Source organism: Lolium rigidum, chromosome 2 (genome assembly GCF_022539505.1).
Source record: "Lolium rigidum isolate FL_2022 chromosome 2, APGP_CSIRO_Lrig_0.1, whole genome shotgun sequence".
In the NCBI taxonomy this organism is placed as follows: Eukaryota; Viridiplantae; Streptophyta; class Magnoliopsida; order Poales; family Poaceae; genus Lolium; species Lolium rigidum.
This window is the reverse complement of record NC_061509.1, coordinates 190,358,269-190,375,000: the sequence shown is the minus strand read 5'-3', so window position 1 is coordinate 190,375,000 and position 16,732 is coordinate 190,358,269. Positions and strand designations below refer to the sequence as shown.

The 16,732-nt window shown below is 43.2% G+C and overlaps 1 protein-coding gene and 1 long non-coding RNA gene across 7 annotated transcripts; both read right to left on the bottom strand.

Annotated features, from left to right (window-relative positions):
- Positions 1-650: 650 nt before the first annotated feature.
- On the bottom strand, positions 651-3,565 carry LOC124692749. 6 transcript variants are annotated; one of them, XR_006999667.1, is made up of 5 exons: positions 3,446-3,565; positions 3,136-3,260; positions 2,578-3,050; positions 1,615-1,676; positions 651-703 (listed from the first exon to the last, which is right to left on the bottom strand). It is a non-coding gene; the product is annotated as an uncharacterized LOC124692749 (long non-coding RNA). The 6 variants fall into 6 exon arrangements; XR_006999668.1 differs by having other exon boundaries at positions 3,132-3,254; XR_006999665.1 differs by having other exon boundaries at positions 3,136-3,254.
- Positions 3,566-12,273: 8,708 nt separating this feature from the next.
- On the bottom strand, positions 12,274-16,504 carry LOC124690406 (fimbrin-5-like). The gene is made up of 14 exons (XM_047223795.1): positions 16,418-16,504; positions 16,146-16,319; positions 15,801-16,048; positions 15,519-15,690; positions 14,680-14,718; positions 14,385-14,459; positions 14,192-14,308; positions 13,736-13,947; positions 13,454-13,606; positions 13,184-13,383; positions 12,939-13,096; positions 12,761-12,857; positions 12,560-12,651; positions 12,274-12,462 (listed from the first exon to the last, which is right to left on the bottom strand). Exons 1-14 carry the CDS (start codon positions 16,502-16,504, stop codon positions 12,274-12,276), a joined length of 2,013 nt encoding a protein of 670 aa, XP_047079751.1.
- Between the last annotated feature and the right edge of the window lie 228 nt (positions 16,505-16,732).

The following is a 16,732-nucleotide window of genomic DNA, read 5'->3' as shown; positions in this document are numbered from 1 at the left end:
GCATGTATTGTATGATTGTAACCAATACAGACCAAAATCTACTTAGTTTTGTATCATTGAACAGAGTTGTAATTCAAATAAGGTTAACTTAAAAAAATACATTGGCTAACCTGAATGTTGCCTATGTTAAAATTTGGTTTCTCTAAAACAAATGATTTATGAGCATACTGAAATTTATACGTACGCATGCGGAAGTAACACATCCGAAGCATTCAAAAAATATGCACTAATAAAGAACAAATTAATTGTCAGTATCTTCTGGGAAAAAAATCATTGTTGGTAAAAGGAACCGGACTAAAATATAGTTTCTCTTAATATCACGTGATTCGGAAGCAAAACTGAAATATGTGTAAGTGCATATGCCAGTAGAAGCGACATGCCGAAAGCATACCACAACCTGAAGTGCTACTTTTTATACTATAATCACATAAGAAAACTAAGAACAAATCAGCTCTAGACAGTATATTGACAATCCCAACATGTTTTATAGCTCAGACCCATCATTAGGTATTTAGGTTGTTCTGCTATAGGAACGAAAGTGGGAAAAAACGGTATTAAATTCACCTGCACCAAACATTGTTGAGGCCACATACTTCAGAACAGAGATTCAAGAGCATATGCTTACCCTCAAACAGACAATGCTAGGAAAGTAGGAATCAGTGGTGTCTCTCCTCGGCTCTGTTTCCTTGCCTCTCTTTGGTGACTGCACAAATTGTAGAAAGTTGACTTCAAATCCTAAATTTAATATAGAAAATGGTAAGAACTGAACCCTAGGAATAAGATGGCAATGGAACTGTAACATTAACAATCTACAAAAGTTAGGCCAATAACCAATAATGGTTGTCTTGACGTGTACAAATTTTAGAAAGCAGGTTTCAAATCCTAAATATTAATCCAGAAAATAGTAAGAATTGAACCCTAGGAATAAGATGGCAAGGGAACTAACATCATAAATCTACAAAAATTAGCCCGATAACGAATGGTAGCTGTCTCGGCGTGTACATATAGCGGTACAAATCCAAAGTGGTTGTCTTAGTTTGGATGTAATATATGCAAATAGCCAAATAAGAACTGCAAAAAATAACTTTCCACGGAGACTGCAGTGATGCTAATATATACTTATGCGTCTTTCATATGTTTGTTTTGTTTTACAGCTCGTTAGTGACCTAAATCTGATGTATGCTCGAAGAATGGCGTAGCTGATGAAGGGTTGGGTTAACAGCTGAAAGGGAAATTCTCCACCACAACTCAAGCAGGGTTAATAGATGGAAAAGAGAAATAATGCTCTATGAGCATGGCTGTTATAAGCTTTGAAGGGCCCAAAATCATGGTTTTAAAGGCGTTGTCGCCTAGACGATGCTTAGGCGTGAAGGCGCCATTCCTCTGCCTTGGGAAATCGACTGCTTTAGGCGCCTCGAGTCCAAAGCGCCCGCTAGGCGTTGCTTAGTTTTCAGAGCGCCCCAAACCGCTCTAAGACACCTTAACGCCTTAAAAACCATGCCCAAAATTGTTTTCAAAATGGAGGATGTGATGGGCCCAATAGCTCCATCCTCTCGTTTAACCATACAAGAATGATCGATGAGGGTGACATATCACTTTGGAAAAGCTACATACCTACAAGTGTTTTCCTGGTGGAGAGGCAAGCGTGTTTTTTCAGCATGTTCATCAGGATCGTCCTGACAAGTAAAGATGGAACAAACCAAAATTAGTCTAATATTAATATTGTAAACCTACTTGACAAAATTACATGGTTCAGTCGATACAAAGTATACAGCTTGTGGAGAGGCAAGCAGATCTGAAAACATGAGAGTTGCTAGCAAAGAGTTAACAAAATGACGGAAGCATGCTTGTTCCCTTCTACCTTCTCTCTGGTTTACAATCAGAATTCATGGAGACCACAAGCTGTATGAAATCTCAAGAGCTAGTTTCTCTTGTCTGTATTGGGAGCAAACACACATCATTATAGCTTCATGTAGTAGTTCTCTGCTTGTGTAGCTTTCAATTTGCAAAATTTATTTTTATATGCTATAGTATTTGCAGCCGAACATATCTAGCAGCACTTCTCAAATTTCAGATCATCTGCATATGCTTCATGCTATTTGTGTTTCAGAGTTTACACATTTTGAAATGAAGTGGACATCATCAACCCATGTACACCCAGCTGGACATGATCTTGTTGTGTTGTTTCTTGGTCAGGTTTGATCGCAATAGAGTAGATCTAAACCAGAGCTAGCTTTAGTGTCCTGTTTCCAAAATTATATTCTGATTTTATATATATTTACAGTAGGCTCTCAGTTCATGTAGCCGTTTCCAAATATTGTATCTAATAACAGCGGGGGAAGCCTATCCTCGCCAAAAATCCATTTGAATGATTTATGCCAGATTTTGCAGGCACAAATGTAAAAAAAAAACTCGTGTACACAGAGTGCAGCAGACTGGAAAAAGTAGTAGGGCAATTATTGGAAATTTGGAATGAAAAGAGAAATTGTGAAACTTAAGTGATATATACAATAAGTGAAAAGAAGCACCCAAAGATCAGACTAAAATATTATCCAATATCTAAATAAACTTAAATACCTCTGAACATACACATGACCATATGAATCATCGTCGATATAACCTAAAGCACCTTCAAGCTTCCCTCTGCTCTCTGGAGGCGCGATGTTGGAAACAGGTAACTATTTGATCTAAGAAAACTGCTGAACAATTCAAAAATTAGTAGCCATGTAAGCATAAAGATAAGTAATACCGACTAAATACAAACCAGCTCACAAATTACAGGTCCCAATAAATTCAAACATCAAACAGTAAACTCATTATTTTCATTTTGTAGTTTTCAAACCAGGAGAGACTTAAATATGCGACAATACATGCAAATATAACAAAAAAGTTGTCCAAAGAGACACATATTTGAGCTTCAGTTTGAAAACTAAAATACATTCCTCACCTTTCTCCTTCAAAAGTAAACATGCGGGAATTTTCATCTCTCCATCAAAACCAAAATACTTGTCTCATCTTACCTCATTCTTATTAGTGCAGAACCTTGAAACCTGAAGCAAAAAAAAAGTTCAGATATAAGTCATGTCCAACTCCAATCCAAACATGTGCATCACATAAGCAAAGGGCTAGACCTACAACTTGAGTTGCTATCGTTGATATGGGATAACCTTGAAACCTGAAGCAATTTTTTCCAGATATAAGTTCTTGTCCAACTCCAATCCAAACATGTGCATCACACAAGCAAACGGCTAGACCTACAACTTGAGTTACTATCGTTGATTTGGGATAAATTTCAGAGAAAAACAAAAGTATTGAGTAAATAGCAGAGAAAAGATAAGACATTGATTAATCTTTCCTGCAGGATTTTTGTCAAACACCTTGTAGGCTTAAATAAAATATACTTGCAGAAACAAAATAGAGAAGGGGGAGAAAGAAAGGTATGAACCTGTAGGTGTACTTGTTCTTGACGTTGAGGGCCACCATGGTCGGTGAGGCGGCGCTGCTCCCGGCGATCCACATCAAGCTCCGTTCCTCATCCATGGCGGGATGCTTCCCTTTGCCTCTCCCTGCTCTAGCCATGGGGAAAGCCAACGGATGAAAAGGGATTGGGGAGAGATGGAGAAGAATGGAGAAGAGATGGAGGAGTGGATTGGGGGAGAGATGGAGGCAGGGATTGGGGAGAGAAGCAGGCTTATGATTGGGTGCGGGAATAGGCCGCTGTGTCCACAGGCGGCGCCGCTCCCGCTCACTACTCAGCTCGCTCGACGTCGTCGCCCCACCGGCACGCTGCTCCCGCGGCACTGCGGTCCATCGCCGGCACCTCTCCTGCGCGCTTGTGCCGCGCTCGACCGGCGCGCCGCTCCCGCGCACTGCGCTCCACCAGCGGTGCCTCTCCCGCGCGCTCACGCCTCGTCGCTCCACCGGCGGCGCCGGGCCGAGCTCATGGAGTGGTGGCCGCGCGGGGGCGAGCAGGGGAGGAAGAAAAGGCGAGGCAGGCTGCAGGGAGAGGATTGGCTAGGGTTTGGATGGTCTGGTCGTGACCTTTTTCCCTTTCTTCCTATTATTCTTTTTCATTGAGCTGAGCCAATAAGAGCATGACACCTGGCCCAATTGCTGGAAACAAAATGAGGGAACTGCCCAGCCCGTGCGTGCCACTTGCCTAACGTGGATAGCCTCTATGTGCTCCATGGGGGTGCAACCTTTATACCTTTAGATTCCGGCCACATCCTTCAAGCAGGTGTAGGTAGTACCTTTATGAATGTCCCCCATATTCATAGAATATATTAGAAATTAATATTCTCTTCATCTAATAGAGGATTTCTTATTATGGGCTTACCGGAAAAAGACAATACTTTAAAAAATCTCACATAAATAAGAAACATCTGACCATTAATTTAACTAAATCATCAATGATAGTCGATAGATCTTAGAGAAAAAAAGTTGCACAAAATTACCCACCAATGCCCCGTTTATTTTTGCTGTACTCTTTAGATAGGGTTACAGACTACTCCATCAAAAGAAAAAGAAAAACTACCCTAAAGGCTCTGCTAGCATCCTCACGCACACCCCTAGCATATTTACCTTTAAGTACTTTCCCAGCATTGGAACCAGTAATGTAGGGTAAGATGTGTGTAAATTGACCATTGTTACAAAAACATTACAAAACAAATTAATCTGACACGAGGTTTCAGTTTAGAAGCATATGAAGCTGAATTGTGCTTATGTTTTTTCTGTTAAGGAGTACTTACCTAGCTAAGGGAATAGCATGTAAAAAGAAAAGGACCGGTACATTTGAAATTTACATGAATAATATTGCATAGTTGAAGTCACAAAAGCGGACTTTCTATACAAAAGATTACTTGATTTCTTCGATACGAGCGTCTAGACCATTACTAGCTATTCTGGCCACATCCTTCTAGCACGTGTAGGTAGTATCTTTATGAATGCCTTGCATAATCGTAGAATATATTAGAAATTAATACTCTCTCCATCCAACGGAGGACGTCTTAAATTTTCCTAAATTTGGATGTATTTAGACAAAAATTAGTGTATAGACATATCCAATTTAGGCAAAGTTAAGACATCTTTTATTAAACGGACGGAGTAATAATATATCAATTTTGCTTTGACAACATGATATTTATAAATGAATATTCTAACCGAGATTTACCTTAAGACTTGTGCGAGTATGTTGTCAGCCTACATGCTGACATATAATTAATTACTGAAAGTATTAGATTTACTACATTAAGATTCTATATGGAATTGGAGCAGCGTGGGACTGAACTATCCGGTGCCGGCGGCCAACACATTAGTCGTTCCTGATGGGAGAACACCAGCTCAAGACGCTCCAATATGCATGTGCGGATGTTATTCAACTGCTGCTGAGGAAACATTTCAGTGTTTCGGTTGCAGCATTTTTTTAGTGATAGGAGCGCACAAGGCCAACGGGACTAGCAGGTTGGAACGTGCTTCTTCGCGTAGATAAAGATCATGTCTTGACCATTCTATGTCATTTTATGACTTGGTGATTAAATTAATCATTATGGTTTATTCGTAAGAAAAACTGTGTTGCTAATGTTAATCCATGCACGATGATGTCAAGTAGTTCAGCAACAGCAGCCTTATTTTTTTCGCACGTGGGCATCAAATTATCCCGGCGTCGTCACCTTGCACCGAAAAGAAAAAGGTTGAAGCCACTGTGCAGTCTGCTACTGGATAATTTTTTCTTCTTAAAACAATGTGATATACGAAATAGCAATTGTCTCCCATGATAAATAATATAGAAGAAATTGATGATATATTTGTTAGGGCAATATGCTTGTTGTATTACCAGGGGGCCAAAGGCCACAATATATAGTACATGTACAAGTGCACATATGCAGAAAGCCCCCTAACATATGGGGAAACTACAATAGACAAATATATACATCTAACACCCCCCCTCAAACTCATGGTGGATCCACAACACTGAGTTTGGAGAGTAAGAAATCATGCTGCGCTCGAGTTTGTGCCTTCGTAAAGAAATCCGCCAACTGCAAATCTGAAGGCACATAATGAACTGCAACAACATCATCCTGTACCTGTGCACGTGTGTAAAAAGCATCAACACCGATATGCTTGGTCAGCTCATGCTTGACCGGATCACGTGCAATACTGATAGCACCTGTACTGTCGGACAAAAGTGGAGTGGGTGTCGTAACGAGACCCCAAAATCTGCAAGCAACCACCGTAACCAAGTCACCTCAGCAATCAACAAAGCCATAGCCCGCAACTCAGCCTCAACACTCGAACGGGAAACTGCGACCTGTTTCTTCGTCTTCCAAGCAACAAGCGAACCACCAAGAAACACACGAGTAAGCGAAAGCGAACGACGATCCGTAGGATCACTCGCCCACGTAGCATCCGAATAGCACTGGAGCTGGAGAGAGGCTGGAACGGGGAAAGAAAAGGCGACGAGTGATCGTGCCACGAAGATAACGAAGAACACGGAGGAGATGACTATAGTGAACAGTGGTGGGAGCTGAGACAAACCGACTCGGAATATGAACGAGGATAAGAAATATCAGGACGGGTGACAGCAAGATAAACAAGACTCCCAACAAGATGGCGATAACGGGTGGGATCGGGAAGAGGATCACCATCAGTAGGACGAAGCTTAACATTAAGCTCCATAGGAGTATCGATCGTGCGCTCATCCCCAAGAGCAGCACGAGCAAGAAGATCCTGAATGTACTTTTCCCGAGAGATAGAAAAGCCATCGAAGTGGAGGAAACCTCAATGCCAAGAAAATAGCAAAGAGGACCAAGATCAGTCATAAGAAACTGATCGCGAAGACGAGCCTTGACGAAGGCAATATACTCAGGATCATCACCAGTAATGATCATATCATCCACATAGAGAAGAAGAAGGGTACGTCCACGAGGAGAAGTGTGAACGAAAAGGGCGGGATCATGAAGACTAGGAGAGAAACCAGCAGCAGTCACCACAGAGGCGAAGCGCTCAAACCAGGCACGAGGGGCCTGTTTGAGACCATAGAGAGAACGCCGAAGACGACAAACCATCCCATCGGGAACAGAATACCCAGGAGGAGGCTGCATGTAAACCTCCTCACTCAACTCGCCATTAAGAAAAGCATTCGAACATCAAGCTGGGAGACGGACGAACGGCGAACGGAAGCAACAGCAAGAAGGGTACGCACGGTAGTCATATGAGCCACGAGGGCAAAAGTCTCATCATAGTCACGGCCGTGCTCCTGCTGAAAGCCACGAGCCACAAGACGCGCTTTATAGCGCTCAAGAGATCCATCGGAGCGAGTCTTAATTTTATAGACCCACTTACACGTGATAGGACGAACACCAGAAGGGGGAGAAACAAGATCCCAAGTGCCAGTGCGCTCAAGCGCAGCGATCTCCTCAGCCATGGCAAGCTGCCATTCAGGATGACGCTCGGCATCCCAATAAGAAGTCGGCTCGGAAACGACAGAAAGACCATACTGACTAGGAGAGTAACGAGCTGGAGCACGACGCTGACGAACAGGCCGTGAAGGGGGGAGGTCATCAGCAGAAGACAACTCATCAGAAGAAGAGGAAGAAGGGACAACATCAGAAGGATCCGAAACCGGAGAACGAGGAGTACTAGGTGGACTAGACGGAGGAGAGGATGGCGCCGAAGGGGGCGCATCAGGACTAGGAGGGGGAGGAGATGGGATAGCAGGGGGTGCATCCGGAAAAAGAAGAAAAGAGATATCATCCACCGGGTAAGTACCCGAGGTGGGACGAGGATAGAAGGGACGCGTCTCATCAAACGTGACATCACGAGAGATGCGCATCCGACGACCAACGGGGTCCCAACAGCGATAGCCCTTATGCTCATCACCGTATCCGAGAAAAACACACTCAACGGACCGAGCGGTCAGCTTGGTGCGATCGCGAGGAGGGAGAAGAACATAGCAAACGCAACCAAATAAACGAAGTGTCGAGTAATCTGGAGAGCAACCAGAAAGACGCTCGAGAGGAATGCCACCTTGAAGGGCAGCAGAAGGCTGAATGTTAATGAGATAAGTCGACGTAGCGACAGCCTCAGCCCAGAAATGCGGCGGAAGAGAGGAAGCAATCATCATAGCACGGGTAGTCTCAAGAATATGACGATGCTTACGCTCGGCGACACCATTTTGAGCATGGGCGCCGGGACACGAGAACTGGGCAAGGGTGCCCTGCTCAGCAAGAACACCACGAAGGTGCTGGGAGATATACTCGCTCGCGAGTCGGCACGAAACACACGAATAGGCGTGGAATACCGAGTACGAACCATGGCTGCAAAACGCCGATAAATAGAAAGCACCTCACTGCGAGAGTGCATAAGAAACAACCAGGTGTATCGCGAAAAATCATCAATAAACAAAATATAGTATCGATGACCCCCTTTCGAAGGAAAGGGAGCCGGACCCCAAACATCCGAATGAACTAAATCAAAAGGTCGCTGAGATACAGACGTACTAGTAGGATAGGGAAGCTGAATCTGTTTGCCTAGCCTACAACCCTGACACGAATGCAAAGACACATCTTCCTGAGACAGACCCCAGAAGACCACGACGAACTAATGACGATAAACGGGAGCCACAAAGGTGACCCAGCCGATGATGCCACTGCTGAAAAGATCCAGTGACAGAAGCAGCAACCGCAGGAGAACTGGCAGTAGAAGGAACGCGAAGCCAGTCTAACTCCCAGAGCCCCGGGGACTCAAGGCTGCGAGGGCCAGCTCCAACCAGGGCCTGTGTACGGCGGTCCTGAACAGCACAAGAATCAGCGTCAAGAATGACGCGACAACCAGAATCAGTAAGCTGACTAGCGGAAAACAGGTTCATCTTAAGACTAGGAACATGGGAAACATCAGGAACAGAGAAAGAGGTAGTAGAAAGGGTGCCTCGACTGGAAACAGGGAGAGAAGTACCATCAGCCGTGATAACACGAACAGGAGAAACAAGAGAGCGAAGAGCAGAAAGAATAGAAGACGCAGAGGTCATATGAAAAGAAGCTCCAGAATCCAGATACCACGGGGATGACGTACCTGACTGTGTGGAAGGTGGTGGTCGCGCGGTGCCGAAGAGCCAGGCACAGAACCAGCAGTACCCGTCGAGGAAGAGCCTGTACCAGCGAGTAGACCACGAAGACCACGGATAATGTCCTGATCAGAGAGCGCAACAGCAGAAGATCCTGAAGAACCAGCCTGACGACGAGTAAGATGCGGCGGGCGTAAGCTGGGATCCCTCTGCCAGCATGTAGAGATAGTGTGGCCAGGCCTGCCACAGTAGGTGCAAGGAGGTGATGTCGAACCACGAGGCTGTTGGGGCGGACGCTGACCCTGGACTGGAGGAGTAGGAAGTATCGGCTGTGCCGGAGGCCGCAACGAAGCCGGCGGCGTAGGAGGTCCACGAGCAGACGGCACAGAAGGGCCACGAGCAGCAAGAACAGAGGGAACCTCAAGAAGACCAGCACCACGAAGACGAGTCTCCTCAGCACGAAGCTCAGCAAGGACCTCAGAGAGCGGAACACGACCACGGGCAAGCAGCTGGGCCCGGCGCGGCTCAAACTCCTTACGGAGCCGCGACAAGAACTCAAAAACGCGCTGAAACTCCAGATCCGCGCGCACAGTCAGACAGCAGGGACAGGTGGCACACACAGCTGTACGGAGAGAATCAAGCTGACGCCAAATAGCAGCACTCTGAGTGTAGAACTCATCAATAGTAGAATCACCCTGCTGAAGGGCATGCTCCTGGCGGACCACAGACAGATAGAGAGCATCCCTAGACGGCTGATAGCGCTGACGAAGAAAAGCCCACTGAGCAGCAGCAGTGGGAAGACTCATAAACTCAGCAGCATACTGAGGCAGAACACTGGAAGTGAGAACAGCGACGAGCACGAGCATCCTCATCTATCCACTGAGTGTACTCGATCAGATCCAGCCGGTAAGTCGCAACGGCAGTAGAGTGGTCCTGGACCTTCCGGTCATAATCAGCCAGAGCAGTGTCATCAGCACTCTTGGCTGCATCCTTATCCGCCTGAGTAGCATCAGGGGCAAGGGCAACAGGTGGCGGTGCAACAGGCACCGTAGGAGCAACGGGGCGCGGCGGACAGGAGACCTCGCCAGAAAGAACACCCCAAAGACGAAGACCGCGCATGTGGACGCGCATGAAGGCAGCGAAATCAGGGTAATTCGCGCCATCAAAGATCACCGGGCAGCGAGGGATCGCAACATAGCCCGAGGAAGACATAGTTCTTTTTTTTTTTTTTTTTTTTTGCTCTTTTTTTTTTTTTTTTAGATGGAAGTCAACCGACTAGGATCGGTAGCCTGGGAAAAACGGAGAATCGGCAGAGAGAACGACGACCGCACGAGGGACGCCAGGGATCAGCGCCAGGACGAGGGAATCAGCGCCAGGGACCAGGGATCAGCGCCAGGGACGAGGGATCCAGGCAGGGGGAAAATCGGAGCAGCTCGCGGATCGGAGCAGGGAGAGGCGACCTCGCGGATCCAGGCAGGGGGAATCGGAGCAGGGAGAGGCGACCTCGCGCGGGCGGGCGAACGAAGCAGCAGACTCGCGCAGGCGCGCGCGGGCGAACGAAGTAGGAGCCCGATCGAAGCAGAGATGGCCTCCAGATCGAGCGGAGGAAGGACCGGCGTACTCGGAGATAGAAGCAGAGACGGCCTCGAGATCGAGCGGAGGAAAGACCGGCGACGGAACAAGCAACCTCGACCGGGGAATTTAGAGGATCAATAATTTTGCTCTGATACCATGTTAGGGCAATATGCTTGTTGTATTACCAGGGGGCCAAAGGCCACAATATATAGTACATGTACAAGTGCACATATGCAGAAAGCCCCCTAACATATGGGGAAACTACAATAGACAAATATATACATCTAACAATATTGACTATTGTTTAAAAAATGTAACATTTTATGTTAGAAAATTTCATTTTCCGTCGACCTTAGAAATTCACCTAAATATAATTCAATTATTAAAAATCTAGAGTTAACACTATAGGATCTTTGTCATAAATGAATTGTATTACAAATTCTTTTTAGAACCGATATTAGTCACGCGTGCAACTTACTTGCACACGTTGTTTCATTACTTAATCATACATGTTTGCCTACTTTAGTTGGTACATCTACAAGGTTTGTACAATGCACCGCTTACCATATTGTACAATTGTTGATACTCACATATTGTAATGCACCGATCATTGAATTATAATCATACACATACGACTGTATAGAGATATGATTGCCTTCATTTGTATCTTTGATGCTTATTGATCATAGGATTGACATCAACGTCTGAAATTTATGCAACTTTTTGGCACAATAGTAATTTATTGTTTTAGTATAAGCTTATTGATCGTGTATATATTAGACCTATAAATGTTGTATGCTTAGGAATAAAAACAATGCACATTCTATGGTTCCTAAATGAGATCTTAACTTAATTCTAGAGAAAATAAGGACAATTAAAGATGCTGCCCCCGCATGTGTGTGGGCCACCTTGATAGTTATCTAAATTTGGATATATCTAGACACTAAATACCATCTAGATACATTTAAACTTTAACAAATCTTGGACAAGATTCGTGGGATGGAGGGAGTACAACAAGTCAACAAGAGACAATGGTCATATATGTTGGCACTAGCCGATATTTGTGTCGACGCAAATGTCTGAACAGGCCCAAGTTTGTACCTCAAAATCAGTCTTAACAAGTCATGTGCATTGCTGGTAGTGGATGGGCCTGAGAAGACGGGCAGCCTACTGTTCCTGTCTAGGTGTCAACAAGTGCGCGAAAAGACGTGGGTAGCAGGACTAGCCTCCGGCGAGCAGCGGCCAAACGGACGACACCAGAAATGGCGAGGGTTGGAACAAGCGGTCGCAGCAGGGTTGATTGAGGTGCAAAGAGCTGTTGTCAGATACGAGCAGTTTTTTAGGCATCTGGATAAGCCACAGCCAATTTCGTCCCCAAAACACCAAAAGGTGCAGTAAAATCAAAAAAAAAAATGATGCTCAAAAGTAAGGCATCTGTTTGAGATGCTTTTAGCATAGGCATACGAAGAAGGATGACAAAACACATAGATACAGAGAGAGGATATTTGACACTCTTCAATTACAGAAACTGGAGTATCTTGCACAAGCTTTGGGTCGGGCAATTGTGCAGGACCTTTATCTAGTAAGCAAAGCAGACAGCTTCCTAGCTGTCCATTTGCATGCAAAGAGTAGAACAACTACATACCAAAACTTACACCATCTTCAACCTCCTCTTCTTCTTCTTCCTCCTCCTCTTCCACCTCTTCTTCTTCCTCTGGAAGGGCTTCTTGTGGTGCCGCTGACCCAGCACCTTCGTAAGGCCCTTGCTTCTGCAGGCTCCAGTACATGATGCTTGCAGTAAGAGTAAGAATCATCTTATGATTTACCTGACACAGACAATTCAAAAGAAGAAGTTACTGCATGTTCTTTGTCTGATCGAATGGAGGTCAAGCTAAGGTTAACAAATGTATTTTCATAAGCTACCTCCATTATGTCCTCTGGCAACAAGAATACGGTACACCCGAGCTTCCTGGCGACACTTATGATGTATGTTGCGTTCAACTTCTTCTCGTCATCTGCAGCCACAGAACTAATGAGAACAGAATCATGAAGCATGGAGAGGTAATACAACGGAAATCTCATATTGACTTCGGAATGATGCACAAACAGCGGAAAGGTACACACCATCCTCCCCCTTCTTGACCAGACTCCAATCAACAACCGTACGCTTAACAGCGCTTAGAAGCTCAAGGAAGAACACACCATCGGATATGCTTTTATCCTAGAAAATTAAGACAAGTGCTTAAGACTATGCCTTTGAAGAGATCACTAAATCTTACAGAAATGAGAAATATTTAAGAACCTTGAAGCTTTCAATTTGGGATGTTTTGCCTGATTCCTTGACCTTATTATTCGCCCAGATAAGAATGTCAGAATCTGTAATTTCTTTGTCTTTAGAGTGGAATCTCAAGTTCTTTAGCAGTTGCAGGATGCTGGTCCTCATGAGTTGCCACAGGAAAGCTGGAAAAGAATATTTGAAAACAGCATATAATGGAAAATAAAAAATAAAAATAAAAATAAATCAACTAAAACATATGTAGGATATACCTAGAATTAGTTTCTTGTTTGCCTGAACAATATCATTTCCCGCTACATTTACAAGAGAAAATTTTAACTCCTTCCCGATTTTTATAACCTGGTTGCAGTTTTCCACCTTTCTAAATGGCATGATGATTGGAGGTTTTGACGCTTGCTTCCAGTTAACTGATCCTGGAGAAATTTTGTCAAGCACCTCCAACAGGACCCATCTGTAAATGAACTTCTGTAAGAAAGCAAAATATGTTTCAAGGCAAAGAAGCTGCTGGAAATGGAACTTACCCAGTCCTAACATCCTCAAACAAATTATTAACATAAGTTGCAATTCCAAGACTGTTGATCCACAAGCGAAATGCTCTCTCTTCCCTAGATGCTTCCACATCGTCAGGAGTATCTTGGACAGGAGCCACAGTAGTGTTCGTTGATAGACCATTTCTGCGCAAAGTTTGTAATTACTTCACTCTATGCACTAAACTTGGGGAAATGCTTTGGATCATCAATATTTCCACAATTATAAAGAAGCTATGGATTGTTTGTGCTTTAATACATAGATAACGGGTGTACCTCTGCTGGAATATTTGTGCAACGAATGCCAAGTTGAGATTTGCTGAACCCTCAACAATATCTTTAGATGTTACATATCTTGTACACTCAAGCTTTTCAGCAGTTTCAAGTACTTTCTTTGCCCTTTCTTTAGGATCTGTAGTTTCTATCATGGTCGTCGAGCTATGCTCAGGGGCAAGGGCGCTGAGAAGGTAAGCATACGCTTCACCATCCTGCAAATACATCAGAAGGTACAAGAGAATGAATCAAATATAGAACAGATGTCGCCATTCTGTGATAGAGTTTCTGAAAATGTCGTGGACATATCAAAGATCTAATAGTCTTACATAATCATGCCATAAAATTCATAGTATTATATCAATGTGAAACAAAATGTTCTCCAGATTGTGCGTTGTTCAAGTCTGTGTCATCCTTACATTTACAATGAAGTATAATGTACATGTATGATACACATACCTTAACATCAGTAGAGAAATTTGTAACAGTTTTTTTGTACCCTGCTTTCTTGATATGAAAGTTCATCCATTTGAGCAACATCTTATCTGGTGCTAAGGTAACAACCTCCTCTGCTTCCTGTATACATCATATAAAATAATTATCAAGACTTTGTCAGTGCACAAACATGATACAAGTCCTTCATGACTCAAACCTTGCTATTATCATCAGCGAACAACTCCAACAGCTGTGGCGTTTTCTTCAAATTCAAATCAGCTAAGAGTTGTATCTGCGAGAAGTCCAAATAAACATGTTAGAAAGAACACACCGGAGATGTTTGCAGTACATGTAGCATCCATCACTGTTCTAGTTATAATATGTTTTCGATAAAGGGAATATATTAATATCAAAAGATAGTTATAATATGTTGCTCAAGACCTATTTAGTAATTAACGTAGTAATAAGGGTTAATATTTATCGAAAAAGTAATAAGGGTTAATAACACATACCTTTATGATTTGCGATAACAAACCAAGAACAAGATGAGGCTGCGAAAAAACAAAAAATATTTCAGTCATAAAGCAATGTAAATGATTCAGTAATGGTAAATTGAGTCGTCTTTATGTTTATCTTCACTATTATATTAATGAGAGTTGTTGATAGTATATCTTACCGAGCTTAGATGTTTATCTTTATCTAACTTTTCTACCATCCTAAACTTATACCAAACAAATAAACCGGCTTACTGAGCACCATGCCTCTTCCACCTTCCTAAAAATGAAGCATTTTCGTAACAAAATAATTTAACCACATCCCTAAAAATATTTAACAATAATTTAGCTAATTAGGTGTGGTTGTCATGAAGAGACTTCGGATATACCCTTTTCGGGCAAAAAAAAAAAGGTGCGACTGTGGAGCCTAAGCTGCGGTCTAAGACCGCAGGCCAAGCACAAACACTGAGGCAATCAGCCTATCCTAAACTCAAAAGTACGTGATCTGTCGACTAGATCGAGCCGACAAGAATGAATGAACACGGCCAGTTATGTTTTCTTATCCGTAGCAAAGCGCATGTGTTTTTCTAGTAATGAAAACATTTTTCATTGTCCGAGAATCGGTAAATACCTATAAAGAACACACTAAGGGTCTTGACATGGAACGCTCCCCGAACATTCATTTGATAAACGTTTTAGTTGTGTAAGTTGTATTTCAAGATATGCACTTCTATGCTGATTTAGTACGTCAAAACTAGATAGGAACAGCTGGAAAAATCATATAGAGTTGAATTCTTCATATTAGCATGAATTGCATAATAAACTTTACTGATGCAATATTAACATAGAGCACATACTCTAGCTTCAATCAAATCTTGTGTCCCAATGTTAACAATAGTGCAGCCAATGGCCCTTGCAGAGTTGAGACAAAGGTTGTGGTTCTCATTCCTCTCCCATGGATTAGGATCCTTCTTAGTATTTATTGCTCTCTCATCTATAGTGCCCGGAACAGCAACATTGATCAACTTGCTGATTGTATAAGGTAAGGAAATAATTGCCATTAGCGAATTATTGTAACAAATAAATATGAAGAAGTGTTGCAGCGCTAGAAGAATATGAGAATCAGAAGAAAATCTCACCAAAGTAGTACACCATCCCGAACAAGATTGAATATATCATTTGATTCAGGGTCCAATGGCAAGAAGTTTTTCAGGAAAGAATCCTCTCCCAGAAAATTGTTGATATGATTCACATAAGAAGTTTTTTCAGACTCATTAATGACGTGCATCAGAGTAGTAGTAGAAGCCTTCAAAAATGACACAGATCCCTTCAATTTCTTTTTGCCTCCAGATTTGCTGGTCCCCTTTGCTTGGAGATTTAAGTACTCCTAACAAATTCCAAGATTGCAGCATTCAACGAAATTCTGTCTTACGCACATGAAAATGCAAAATCAATAGAAAGTAAGCAAAGATGGTCAATTGTACCCTAAGAAACGGCTCAAACTCTATTGATTGATTCATGTCTGGGTAAGACTCGCTCAAAAAATTCCTGATCTCTTCCTCGGATAGAACCTCATGAAGGCCCCTAAGCTGCTCCATCACCGGCGGCAAGTCTTTAATAGCTACATTGTCGGCATCCGATTTCTTCACGGACAAAAACTATTACATTGAAACATATGAGGTAGAATTTTGATTACACAATTGTAGAAGATAATATAATTTCCAAACGCATGAAAAGTTGTCCCACAAATGCTTACTTTTGTTTTCAGCGTTCGGAGCTGCACTTGTGTGAACTGGCTCTGGAGCCATGGATCAGACACAAGAACACCAAAGAAGTTAGACATTGCTTCCCAAGTTCAATTTCCCTCTTGTGCCAAATTACTTGTCACGCCAATTTGGCAGTTGTTGAAGACCTAGAATTAAGATAATCCGACCAGGATCATCAATCGCTAGGATTAATCGACACCAACCTCTCAACAGTTCTGCATGTTTGCAAATAAATGCATCAAGACTGAAAGGGGGCAAAATCGGTAGGGTTATATATATTTGCAGGAAAAATACCCCCAAATATG